Raw genomic sequence first — 13,371 nt, 5'->3', positions numbered from 1 at the left:
TGGGAAGTTCATAGTGACAGAAAACACATATATCAAACACATTGAAATATCGAAATTACCTGCTCAGTGCAGCCTTTAAAGTCTAGCTTAATCAGTATGGGAACGCTTTCTCAGAAGAAATGTCAAGAGTTTTTCTCTGATGGAACAGAAACACTGAGCTGTAAAAAGACTGTTTGGTCGAGTGAATGTGGTTGCAATTCAGCCAGTCTCTTCAGCTGCATTTTGAAGTTGGCCATAACCAATAGAAAGACACAAAGTTCCAGCTGTTTGTAGCATACTAACACAGTCCGTCTCTGCAGTCCCTGCAGCGAGCTGCTGGGGGCACACGCTCCATTTAATACGCTTTAACACACATTCACACATCCTTTTTCTCTTTCCATCTTCTATTTTCTGCACAGACTCCACAGAGAACATCGTCTTGCAGGTCATTGCTCAGGACCCTCTAGTAGAAGGAGACAGTGTGACTCTGAAGTGTGTGGCAGATGGTAACCCAGCTCCTACCAGCTTTAACTTCAACCTTAAGGTGCATCTACTCAGCAATATCTTATCAGATGCTTACAAATCCCTTCCATTCATGCAGCTTTGGAGCTGAAAATGTGTTATGTTTTGTTTTTCAATAATGCATCTAATCTCTGTTGTTTGATTGTCTCTCTGAAGGGAGAGTTGGTGAAAGTGGAAAATGCAGATACTTACACCATCACGAATGTCTCACGTAACACCACCGGTGAATACAAATGCTCTCTCATTGACGACCCAAAAATGGAAGCATCTAAGGACATCACAGTCAAATGTGAGGGACCAAAACATGTTGCATTTCTTGAAAAATAGAAATTACTGCAATTTTACCCCATGCCAGCATCGCCATTGTAATTACCTTTTCTGCCTGTAATCTTATTTGTTACTATGAAAATGAAAAGTGTTTGCTAAAGAATAGAAAGTCCTCATGTCTCTCTTTGCCTGACTACCTGTCTTGCTGTGCTTTGAGAGAGAAAAGTGTTGTCAACTGCAATGCCCTTAATAAGCTGCTTCCGCAGGGCTGTGAGCCAAGTGCAGGGTTGTATTGTTAACAACAGGAATGTTTCAACCCTTGTCAGGCCTCTGAACCATCTTTTCACCGTCCTCGCCTCTCTTTCTAGACCTAGACATCAATTTAAGCCCCTCTGGAAATATCGTCAAGAGTGCAGGTGAGACCTTGGATCTGAAACTCCTGATTGATGCTTCTGAAGAATCAAAGGTCTCATGGACAAAGGTAAAAGAAAGTACTTTACACAACAAAAACGATATCAATGATGACAAATTAATACTTGTTATTCACGGTGCTCATATTCTTTGCATTTAATGCAGGATAATGTTAAATTGGACAAAGTGCCCAAGTTTACCAAGCTGGCTTACTCGGATTCTGGCCGTTATGAGTGTGTTGTGAAGATGGGACTTCTCAGCCGAAAAGCTTCGTTTGAGCTGGTTGTCGAAGGTAAGGACTTAAAGAAAACTCAGAGACTTTGGAACATGTACATATTTGCAGGGGTGAAACAGCTAGCCTGTCTGTCTCTAACTGTAAAAAAAAAAAACAAAACCTTCACAGAAACTACAGCTCACAACTCAACCTGCTATTAAAAATTTGTAAATGTGTAAAGCATACAGGGGACCCTTTTCAGAAAAGTGCAATTTGTAAGTTGTGCACAGAGTTTTAGTTTTTTATTATTATTATTTTTAACATTATCATCAGAATGTGAAAAAACAGCATTGTTGGTGGTATGTCAAAGATATGAGTGTATTGCTTTGCAGAGATTTCTGCTGAAGTTAGGATGCTAACCAGCTAGCCGTTTAGCATATTAGCATGATAGTCTGATAACCCTCTGTAATTTCAGCTGAGAGATGTATATGAGTGACAAGCTCTTTTAGCGTTTAGGCTTATAAATAAAGAAAACACTGTCACAAAATGTCAACAAAGTAAACATTTTTACACCTATTTTCCTTACTAAAAAGAGATATACAGCTGTACGCCTTCTGAATTTAGGCTTTTCTTCCCTGAACTAGTATGAGTGGTATGAATCACATGCTGACTCTCAGCAAGAAAGCCAGTAAGAGTATTTTCCAAAATGTATTTTCCAGGGTATTTTCCAACTATGCCTTAAAGTAAAGATTTTTCTTTGTTACTTAGGGTGCTCACGAATGAATGAAATGTCAACATGACAAAATCATTTCCTCATTCAGATGTTTCTGATGAGTTTTGTTCTGCTGCAGGTGCTCCAATTATCAGACAGCTGTTCAAAAAGCGCGGTGAAGACGGTCAACACAAAGTCTTGATTTGTGAGGCTGAAGGTTCTCCTAAACCAGCTGTTTCCTGGAGCATCAATGGCACCTCGGTATGCACACTCGCACTCTTACAGCATTGGTGCTTATCTGAATTAAATGAATCTTATACTGAGAATTCTTACAGTTTCTGAAGGACATATGTATCAATATATTTATGAGTGCACATACATTTATTGATCATGATTGCAAGAAAATGTTATTTTTTCATGTACATTGAAGACAGACAGAGAATTTTTCACATTCCCTTTGGCTTGAACAGACCCAGAAAAACATTCAGTTTTAACAGTAACAAATGCAGTAGCATTATTGTAAATGGAATTGTGGTAATTCTTCAGCTAATTGTCACAAAGGGACTAACACGGAAAATATATTTAGATGACAAAGGATAGGAGTTCAACTATGTGATTTTAAAACCACTGCAAGTATTCATCAGTGATCTTTTTTGTTATAAGAAAGCAATCTTTGGGTTGCAGTACTTGAGTGTTTTAGCGTCTTAACAAAGTGTAAGCAGGAAGCTTGTGGCTTGAAGCAGTAGATGAAAATCAACATGCTGGTACATGATATTTTCATATTTTCACCAGTTTTGTCCTGGGGAGCTGTGAATGAGAGTGATGGCAATTTAACAATTTGATAAACTAGTCTGCACACAAGGTGATGATGGAGCGCAGATGCATTAGGTGTACACCATGTCATGGGAGTATTGTTTAGAAATAAAGTTTAAAGTTAGAATCTGTAAGATATTAGTCCCGGTGGATTTGGGAACATGCGGTTACCACAGTAACAGTAAATATGATTTGATACTACAGGAATCACTTCTCAAGCAACTACTTTGGCAGAAATGCAACTAAGCAAACTCATGTTGTTTCATAAAGTCAAGCTGTTTTTGAGTTATTTGCTTACTATTTACCGGCAGTTCAAATGCCGGTAAATAGTAAGCCTTAAACATTGAATACTACTGTATGGTGTGGTAATTAATGACTATAAATGCATTAAAGAGTTATTGCTTAAAAATAATGACCATAAATAGTATGAAAAGCCAGGGTTTGTATTCATGAAATTCTCAAGGATTATAACGTTCAGTCTGAAATCTGTATCTTTCTCACTTGTTGACACCAACTGCAGTGAAGATGGAAGAGTTCCTGTAGAAGGCTGTCTTGGCCACAGAAGCTTGCCTCCGGCTTGAGTCAGCCGTTGCACAACCTGGCAAATGCACCAGTATGCGAATGTTGACACTGCTGGGCGTATGCTTAATGTCAGTAACAGAACCATGGAATTTATTGTCGGTGTCATTCGGGGCTGCTGCAACCCAGCACGACTGATATCTGCTTTAACAAGTAACCGCACATCTTAGTTATTCTTCGGGTCCGCTTCCTCCTGACCACCTTGAAACACACCGAAGTCTGAAAGAACCACGTCATTCACAATGAACTGAATGTTTCTGTCCATTTTCCCTATAAAGCAGTCATTCTTTTGCTGATTGGTACTCGTCTTCATAGCAATTTATGCTCCGTCAATGTTCTTTGTATGTCAGATGGTAGGTTTGTCCTGCTGTAGCAGTGGTGTCTTTAGGCAACAGCATTTAAATCTTATCAACAAAGTTGCCTACATATTGTAGGTGGAAGAACAGTTTTGGATTCACTGAGAACTACACCGGGATGCACTTTGCGATTATATGTAGCACTATTCTGTTAGTGTATATATATTTCATCAAACAACTTCAGAAAATATACTTCCCTCAATTACAACCAGACAATATGAACATTCCCTCAAGTGGAGACCAACATATGGTTGTTTAAGTATAATGGCACTGTTTTCCTGCAAACAAACCAATGAATAACAGAGATGTGGAGGTTTGACTAAACAGAGGCAGTCTGTTTGAGCCTCCTCCCTTTGGACTCTGAGAGGAAGCAAAACAATCCACGTGTCTTGGACAGTTCATACTTTGCTTTAGACATTCAGCCTGTACTGCAGAGTGCATGAATACTCCCTGTTATGTGCATATCGCTTTGGACTGTTAGTGTTTTCCCCAGCTGTCACATTTTTTTAACTTATAAAGTCCAAACATTTCTACTCGTGCGAGTACATTTCTTCATTATCTCCCGGGCTCAAACACAGTGTTTTGCACCTGACTGTCATGAAGACAATTTATTTAAATGGACCTTTTTTCCTCTTTGTTTCTGCAGTGTACCTGTGTGCACACTGATAGTAGAACCACATAGCGAACCGGTTTAAATTACATATGAAGCTGAGGGGGATGTGTATAGGATGGTTACGGTTCTTTTCAGCCCTTTCAGTCAGTGTCTAACCTCAAAAATAACCAAAAAACCTGAGCCTTGGTACAGTTGTGCAGTAATTAATCAGCTATAGAGGTGAACAAAACTCTTTCACCTAAGGACAATGCATATTTGAATTAACACAGGTTTCTGCATCTCAGTCAAAATGTATTTTTTCTCCTTTTGCTCCATCCTTTAAAGCCTATTCAGAAAAAATAATGTAAGGCTTGAATACAGGCTCAGTAATGGGTATTTACAAAATTTCCACATCCTCATGTAGAGGATGTGAAAGGGGTGTTGGCAGTTTGTCTTTGTGTCTGAGTCTCTCCTCTGAGACTCAAGTGTCTATATCCCTAAGGCGCGCACACACACACACACACACACAGTGTCTCTGTCGGCAGCCTTCGCATATCAATCCAACATCCCCCCCTAGTGGTACAAAATACACCTTTTACATGCTGGCACAGGTTGAATCCTGCAGTGTATATGTTTTACATGTACATACTAATGTTTTTTTTTTATTATTGTTTTCTCTTGTTGGTCAGCTTGATGAGAGTCCCTTCGTCAATGGAAAGATAACACACAAGATCACAGTTGTGCCTACTGCAAATCTGACTGTCTCTTGTACGGTGTCCAATGAGTTTGGAACGGATACCAAAGCTATAAATGTGTCGTCCTGTAAGTACAGAGTGGTAGTCGTCTCTCTCTGCTTCCTGTTTTTCTTAAAGCCTAACTCGGTAATCTGTCTTTGTGGATGTTTTCCTTTTCTGCTCATTAACTCTTTTTGTCTGCATGTTGACTTTACATAATGTTGAGATGCTTAAATGAAGTTGCAGGCATGGACTTGAGGGTAAAGGCACCTAATATATGATTTTTTATTATCTGTTGATTTAAAAATCACATTTTGGGGTTCTTCATGAGCCTCTCAGATATATACTTGGTATATATTAGCCATCAGGTTACTTTACAAAATCTTCACCCATAATAAGATAAATAAATTGTACAACATGAGAAGAACATCACTGACGGATACATGTTTAAAATAGAAGCATAGAAATAAATGCTGCTTTTGAGGTTTTAGCAGATTTCTCTTTTATTGTATTGTCAGTTGTTGGCGTATATACTACCTTACTAACTTTTTACCATCACCACATCACTGTCCAAATGTAATTGGTGCATGCGCTTAGCACTTTGTACACGCTGCTGTCTAAAAGTGTGCAGTGTTAATCATTCTTTGCTCTCACTTGCTTATTCATTCCTGCGCATTTGAGGCAGCATTTCACTTCTCTTTTCCCCCCTCGCTCAGTGTGTGTATGTTGGGATGCTGGACTTAATCTGTTCCCTCTCTGAACTACTTGCATGCAAAAGTAGAATAGAAGTAGAGTAGTAACTTTTCTGGACATCAGACTTGTTTTTTTTTCTCCGTTTGGTTGGACGTTAATTTTATTTTATATCTGATTTCAGTATTTGAGGATGTGAGAGTGGCTAAAAAAGGTAAGTTGTAGCAGTCTTCTTGCTTGTAAGGAACGGTGGGAGGGGGATGACTAAACACGCTGGGGGAATCAAGTGTTGTTTGCTTAAAGCGGGCTCTTGACCAAGTATTTTACCTTTTATCATCACCTCGGATTCCACGACTGGAAAATCAATCTTAGGATGGTGTGTTTCTATTAATAAAACACAGTTATGAAGGAATAAGAGGAATGGAGCTACCAGCATCCTGACAAAATGTCAACATTGTCCATAATCCCACTGGCTGATAAAATGAGTCATAAACTAAGAATATCTGTCATTAACATTTAATTTAATGGGTCATAACCATGTACAGTGTGGATGTGTCCGCTCATCAATGCATTTCTTGCACATATTAACTTTTTTTTCTTCCATTTATACATTCAGGCTGAAGGTTCATGCTGAAAAGTGTCTCCCAGATTTCTGATGTTTTTGTTTACGTCTTTATTACAGACCAGTTAGAGGACAGTGACCAAACCAAGTTGGTGGTTGGTGTTGTAGTTGGCCTCCTCGTCGCCACTGTGGTTATAGGCCTGGCATACTGGGTCTACATGAAGAAATCCAAGTAAGAAGTCAATGTTGGATAATAATGATCCTAATCTTAAAACTCCAAAAATGTTGGGATGTAAATAGACAATACCGAAAGTGCTCATGTGCTAATCCTTTTTGACATTTGCTCAACTGAAAATAGTACAAAGAGAATATATTTGATGTTTTACCTCATCAACTTTATTGATTTTTTTTTTTTAAACATATTTCTTCTGAATTTGATAGTAGCAGCATGTTTCAAGATCTGACAGGGAAAATGAAAAGACTAGGAAAGTTTTACACTACTAAAAACAAACAAACAACCAGCAGACTGTAACATTCAACATGTAAACATGTTAAGAGAGTATCCTGACTGGGTATGAAAGGGGCATCCTTGAAAACCTCAGCCATTCACAAGAAAGGCTGTATAAAGGACCTTCCTACATTGGCTCGGGAACACTTCATAAAACTGTTCATGGTTAAACCAGTTTGTTCACAAACGATTGCATTTCTTTGTGTTTGTTTGTATTTATGATTTACATTGTGTACCAACCAGGGTCGGTACTCCCTGGGTTGTGGAGTTCACTTGTGCTGTGCAATGCAGCCCAGTGATCATGTAAAGTAGCGGTGGCATGACAGTCATTTACCTTCAGTGTATTCTCACTTTTTACACTTCTTTTTGGAGGCACAGAGCAAATCATTCTGTATTATTTAATTAATTTAGGTAGGCTAAAACATTACGTTACAAATACTGTATACGTTGTGGGAAGCTAAACTTATACATGTACATATGTATGAGGGGTATTATCGCAGCAGAACGGTACAACCTCCTTTGCTCTTATTAAACAAGCAATATATAATGTGTTAATTAGTGAGCTTTAGAGGTACTAAAAGACAGATTTGTGTTACCTTTGGAGAGAACCAGGCTGTTTACCCCAGCCTTCAGTCTTCATTCTAGCTTAAGCTGATCGGCTGTCGGCTCCGACTTCATGTTTGAAAGTCAGATATGAGAGTGGTATTGATTTTCTTTTCTATCTTTTGCCTCTTCCTTCAACTGTGTTAACAGAAAATCGCTTATCCTCAGTGAATGTTGGCCTTTTAAGGCAGCATGGGGTCTTAGGCCCTGGGGCAGAAGCCTGGTGTTGGTTGGCAATCGACCTTGCATTTGTCAAATAAGGAAATTTGTTCTTGATTGTTAATGAACACACAATGAAATAACAGTGTTACATAGTGGCAGTGTGTGTGTGTGTGTGCAGAGTGTATCACATTTATTATGCACATTTATAGTCACCATTATACTCTGTTTGTTTTTCATACAATATGACTGTAAAGGTAAGGATTCTCACCAACAATCTTTTACTCCATGCAGGCAAGGAAGCTGGAAGACGGGTGAAAAGGAGATTGGGTCTTCTGAGGAGGAGAAAAAACTGGAGGAGAAGGTGGAGGAGAACAGCCAAAAGGCTGAGGTGTAAAGAAACAGCAACCATCCTTTGGGAATGTGAAAGGTAGCAAATGAAGCAATTCCATTGCGTGCGTTTATTATAATATATATATAAGATTAACAAAGTCATCCATTTTTAATTAATGTTTGTATTCAATCTTTTCTTTCCAGTGAGAACATGGAACTTTTGCACATTTCTCTTCACCTCTGTCTTTGGGGGGAAAAAGTGAGTGTACATTGGGATTTGGTTTCAGGGAGAATTTTACTAAAAAGCATATCCAAACACGCCCCCATCCCACTCCCCTCCAGCCCGTTAAATTTTCACCCCTCCATTCCTAAAAAGAAAAAAAAAAAGAATGGATACTGTATGTGATAAACATAACTTGTCTGCACTACTGATACATGTGTAAACTTGTCTAATATTAGGATTCATGTTTGTTAGAATGGAATTTGAGAAGCCGAGAAAATGCAGCTCTTTTTGGTTTGTGTAGTTGATGCAAGTTAAAATTAATACTAGACCAGTTGCCTTTGCTGTAAGGATGTGTAGGCCTGCATTCATCTGTGTCCGACTCTTTGGTCTTCGGGGACGTAGCAGGAACCGAGGAACACCTCCGCCATTGCTTTTTACTTTCATGTCATCGCAGTCAAAACAGCCGCTGCCTTCAACTTCAGTGTACTAAATCTGTTTGTTTGTACATTCATTTAAGTTTGCTCATTCGGGTATAAAAAATAGATGTTGATATTGAGATGAACTTCCTGAAAGGGCTAAGGGTATCATGTTACACTCGGCATTAGTTATAGATGGTAATATGATTTATATGTTGCATTGCAGGAAGTAGCTGATGTGCTACAAGGTTCTTTGGTGTAACATGATTTTGTTTTGTTCTTTGATTGTGTGTACCTCTTTGCAAAGTAACCAGGGGACAAAATAGCAGAAACTTTGTTCGTTTTGCCTGTGTGTTTTCTTTCAAATGTACTGTAAATTCTACATAACCACCGTATAACACGAGCGGGTAGATTGTTGAGAGAATGTGTAGCATAACATAACTTCGTTGTTTTCCATAAAGCCATCCTCTTTTCATACTTTTCTCAAAATGCTGGAGCTTGTCGTAGTGAAAGCATTTTTTTTTGTTAATCTGTCAAGGCTGGAAGGAAATCAGTGTTGAGGTCTAACTGTGTATTGCGTAGCTGTGGCATACTTTTCTAATCGAGCACACAGAAAGGACACGATGTTTTCCGTTATGATATGTTCGCCTTCTTTTGAAAATCTACCTGCAGTGGCTTCAATTTGTGATGTGCACTAGGGTTCATGTTTTCCTGTCAGAATACGTAGAATACGATGGCATACGTGCAGCTGTACATACCACACTTTTGGTCCTTTAAGAGCATTTGCTAAGTTTGAAAAAAATTACCAAAACCGGGATGTAATTGTGTAGTGTGTGGTTTTAATTTTTTTTTTCTTTTTTTTTCTCGCTATTTATATTGTACACAATAAAATGACCTGGTAGGCAAATTCAGTAATTGTCACAAAATTCATAACTTAGATTTAAATTGTTGATGAATGGCTTGCAGACTTCACAAAAATGTAATTATGTTCTGAGTCATCAGTAGGCTGCTTAGTGTCTGGTTGAATATAGATTCAGCATGTGATAATCTCAGACCTCCAAGCTGCTGTTTGTCGTCTGCCTTGTTTAAAACCATCAAATTGGAAGAATGACCAAAGAAAGTGAACATTGCCATGCAAGTATTGTAAATACCTGATGTTTGTTTTTGTACTTTTGTTTAAAATAAAGTGTACATTTGGAAAAGTTATGTCCACTGAATATTAATTATGTTGTCACAGTTATCACATCTGATCAACTTTTGAAATAAAGAAAAACATGGTTCAGAAATGTTTTCACTTGAGAACTTCTGGGGTGATTCTGTAGAGATGTAGAGTTAAACAGTAATTTTACAAAACATATAGAACACTGTGGAAAATAGACTACACATGGCAGAAAATCACTTGCAAATAGTGAAAAATATCCATGTAGAAAGTAGGCAATGATTTCTGTTGTAGATTTATTAGAGTCAAATGAGTGAACAAATGTTTCTGCACAGAAAAAAATGCAAAAATATAAAATAAAAATGAAATATTTCAGGATGTGATTTATTTGGAATAAACTGTGGTAGAAACAACTGTGAATCTATATTATACTGTTTCAACATATACCCCTGCTTTGAAGAATTTTGTGAAAATGATCTCGGTGCACAAAACTGATCAGGATTTTGGATTTGATCAAAAATTCATATCAAAACTGGTCTTGCATTTTTCCAGTGGCAGAGCCTGAAAAGACATCACTGCACGAAGATCTTCCACGAGAAAATGTTTCGTTAACATGACACATGCAAAGCAGACTGTTTTAGGATGGATGTCACTTTTCAGTTGTGTTGCGTTAGGAAACAGTAACCTAAATAGATCCTGCTGCTGGTGTGACCACAAACAACGCTGATGGATCAGTATTGATGAGATGCACAAAAGCTTCTTGTGGTCAGATTCAAAATCAGATTCAACCTTTTTAACTTGTACTGGAAGGTGATTACATAAAGTTGTTTTTTGGTTTTTTTTTACTTTGCTTTCCATTTTCTGCTACTATATCCCTTCACTACATTTCAGATGGAAATATTGTACTTTGTAATCTACTATGGTTACTAGTTATACACCTCTGGTCAAGATTTCATATACAAAAATATAAGATATAATGCATTTATATGGCACATATTACCTAACAGGATAGATAACACTGTAAGAGGTGACTCTGTGTATCGAATGCTGTGCAGTTCAGCTACTTTTACTGAAGTAAAGGATCTGAATACTTTTTCCACAACAATCCCTTTGGAATCTATTGACTCCAGTTGACTCAGTCCTGGTGTATTTGCAGAGGCTTTAACATTATGTCATAGTGAACAACATCATGGAAACACCATTAAATTCCCTGGCTGAAGTGGAAAAGGCCTGTGAGCACACACATGGACACAAAAAGCAGGAATGTTTGATCTGATTGATTCTGCATTTTGAGCCATGAAGGTCTACAGGGGCATGGCCTATGTCCTGGACGCAAAGGCACCCCAAATGTCTAATGTAAAAACAATAATATCTCTTCTTGAGCTGCATTTCTTCACACATTCTAAAAACACAGTGTTTGTTTGATAAGCACGTGAAATGCAAGGTCATTCACAGGTCAGTGTTACCAGCAGATTCACTTCCTTGACCCTGTGGCAGCATGGGGTTGACCATTACCTTTAACCAGCTTCTGCTCGGCCAGTCAGAACCTGTGTACCAATCAAAAGAGTACACTATGAAATTTAGGCATCATGGACGTCATCACCAGATGGTCGGCATAACAGCAACCAGAATGAGCTTCTGCTGCCACTCTGTGGTCAAAGAATAATAGTGTCACAGGCAGTGTTGGAATCAAGGCAATATCTGTTGGATGTGTTTTTCCTTCTGGGAACAGAGACCGTACTCACATGGCCGAAGTCTGAGCTGATGAGCAACACAATGGACTTTTTAACTTTATATTGTGAGGATAAATCTCATCAAAGATCAGATCTTCATTTAGAGTGAAAAACATTCCGCCACATTCACGGTGTTTTGCTTTGCGGCGTTATCCGTCACTCATGTACAAAATGAATTGGAAAAATGAACACGACACATTCCCACGCTGATTCACATTTATGTGAGAAGCAACTGGAACATCAACACTGCAACATAAGCAAGATGCAGCACATGAAGTAAAAAGATGCAATTGCTGAATCCCTGCATACCATCTGGACACTTAGAAAGTTGAGAGGGTTCATGGTGACATCTTTCTCTCCTGCCATGTTTTGTGAGTGAAACAGAAAAGGAAGCCTAAGTGATTTCAGACATTTGTGGTATTTGTTGTCACTTTTAAAATACGACCATAGGCAGTCGTTTGTCGATTGTAGAAGATCACGCAAGAGTCTGTCACAACACATTTTTTTCCTCCTTTGAAAGAATTTCTTTCAATTACTTCAACAGTATTTTGTGATCATGTCACAGATTAGAGACTGAGACAAGTTCTAGACAAAAGTCTAAAACCAAACAAAAATCCTCTATCTCTGCTTAAGAGTAGTACTAGAGAATAGTTAAATCAAAGCTTAAATTTTACATGCCCAAACAAATTGCAACTATGATAATTTCACTAAGCTCACATGTTGTCACATAAGGGAAAGTATGGCCTTTGTGTGGTCTTTTCCAGCTTTTATGAACCCACTCAGGCAATAATTTTGTCTACATATTGTCATTAATGAGGACTACATAGGCTGTTGAAATTATTTAACTTAAAGTTAGTCCAGGACTTCAAAATAAAACAGTAAATAATACAGATTAAAAATAGATGTTAAAAAAAACAGTTACTGTCTAGACTGAAAGCCTATACCTTGCTTATTTTACATATTGTAGTATGTATACTAAATGCATATGCTGAATTAATTATTTGTCCTCTTTAATGATCTTTTATTCAAAATGTAATTCAATAATTTTTTTCAAATATTGTTTTCCATTGCTTTATGTGCAGTAGGGTCTCTGTGGTGCCTGCTGTGTCTGTTGTGGTTGCATGCTCCATGTGTTGCACACTGCTGTTCTGGGCTTAAAATAACAATTTGTGGTCAATCACTCGCTGATGGCACTCACCCAAAGATGAAACACCACAGAGAATTAATTTCTCAACTTTTTTTTTTAACCGAAATGTTAGTATTCTGATTGTTTAAAAAAACAAAACAAAAGTACTTGACTTTTAACAACAGCCACGCAATACCAAAAGCCCACCCAATTAAAAGTGAAGCATACATAGTTTATGTGTTAGCATGTGTTTCTCTGTCTGCATGTGGTTGCCATGAACACCCTAATTACACCTGGCACTGACATGCATCTTGGGTGATCTGAACACAAGTGGAAAGCTCTAAGTACTCTAAGTGTGAATGCACCCAAGATGCATTGAGATTCAAAATCTCAGACCACATGTATACACGTTTGAGCTTGTGCACCCACTTCAGACAGGGTGCACACTAATGCTTTTAGCTTAGCAGGTACAGTGACGATTTCAGCCTAAAAACTGGTGTAAATAATGCTTTTTCAGTCAATTTGCAGTCTTCCAGAGACTTCCTCTTCTGTTTAGGAGAATGTTGCAGCGTATTTCGCTGTGAATCGGTTAGTCGGTTATTGATCAGTGGTTAGCTGTTAAATGGTGAAATCAGTTGGAGCAGACAGTAGGTTCACAAACATCTGGTACTCGCTTTGGC

General features: G+C 38.2%; 1 protein-coding gene across 2 annotated transcripts in view; it reads left to right on the top strand.

The window, feature by feature from the left end:
• Nucleotides 1–9,875, top strand: part of LOC124059416 (CD166 antigen homolog) — a 36,127-nt gene extending 26,252 nt beyond the window's left edge. Inside the window, exons 7-16 of one of the 2 annotated variants that reach the window (XM_046389375.1) lie at nucleotides 399–523; nucleotides 658–790; nucleotides 1,137–1,249; nucleotides 1,345–1,471; nucleotides 2,245–2,366; nucleotides 5,135–5,267; nucleotides 6,054–6,083; nucleotides 6,552–6,663; nucleotides 7,996–8,131; nucleotides 8,239–9,875. In XM_046389375.1, coding sequence (XP_046245331.1) covers nucleotides 399–523; nucleotides 658–790; nucleotides 1,137–1,249; nucleotides 1,345–1,471; nucleotides 2,245–2,366; nucleotides 5,135–5,267; nucleotides 6,054–6,083; nucleotides 6,552–6,663; nucleotides 7,996–8,098 — 998 coding nt within the window. In that variant the 3' untranslated portion in view covers nucleotides 8,099–8,131; nucleotides 8,239–9,875. The remainder of the gene's footprint in view (nucleotides 1–398; nucleotides 524–657; nucleotides 791–1,136; nucleotides 1,250–1,344; nucleotides 1,472–2,244; nucleotides 2,367–5,134; nucleotides 5,268–6,053; nucleotides 6,084–6,551; nucleotides 6,664–7,995; nucleotides 8,132–8,238) is intronic. The other variant, XM_046389376.1, reaches the window with a different exon arrangement.
• Nucleotides 9,876–13,371: the final 3,496 nt, after the last annotated feature.

This window comes from Scatophagus argus, chromosome 5 (genome assembly GCF_020382885.2).
Source record: "Scatophagus argus isolate fScaArg1 chromosome 5, fScaArg1.pri, whole genome shotgun sequence".
Lineage (NCBI taxonomy): Eukaryota > Metazoa > Chordata > Actinopteri > Scatophagidae > Scatophagus > Scatophagus argus.
The sequence above is the reverse complement of the archived record's forward strand: the minus strand, read 5'-3'. Positions and strand labels throughout refer to the sequence as shown.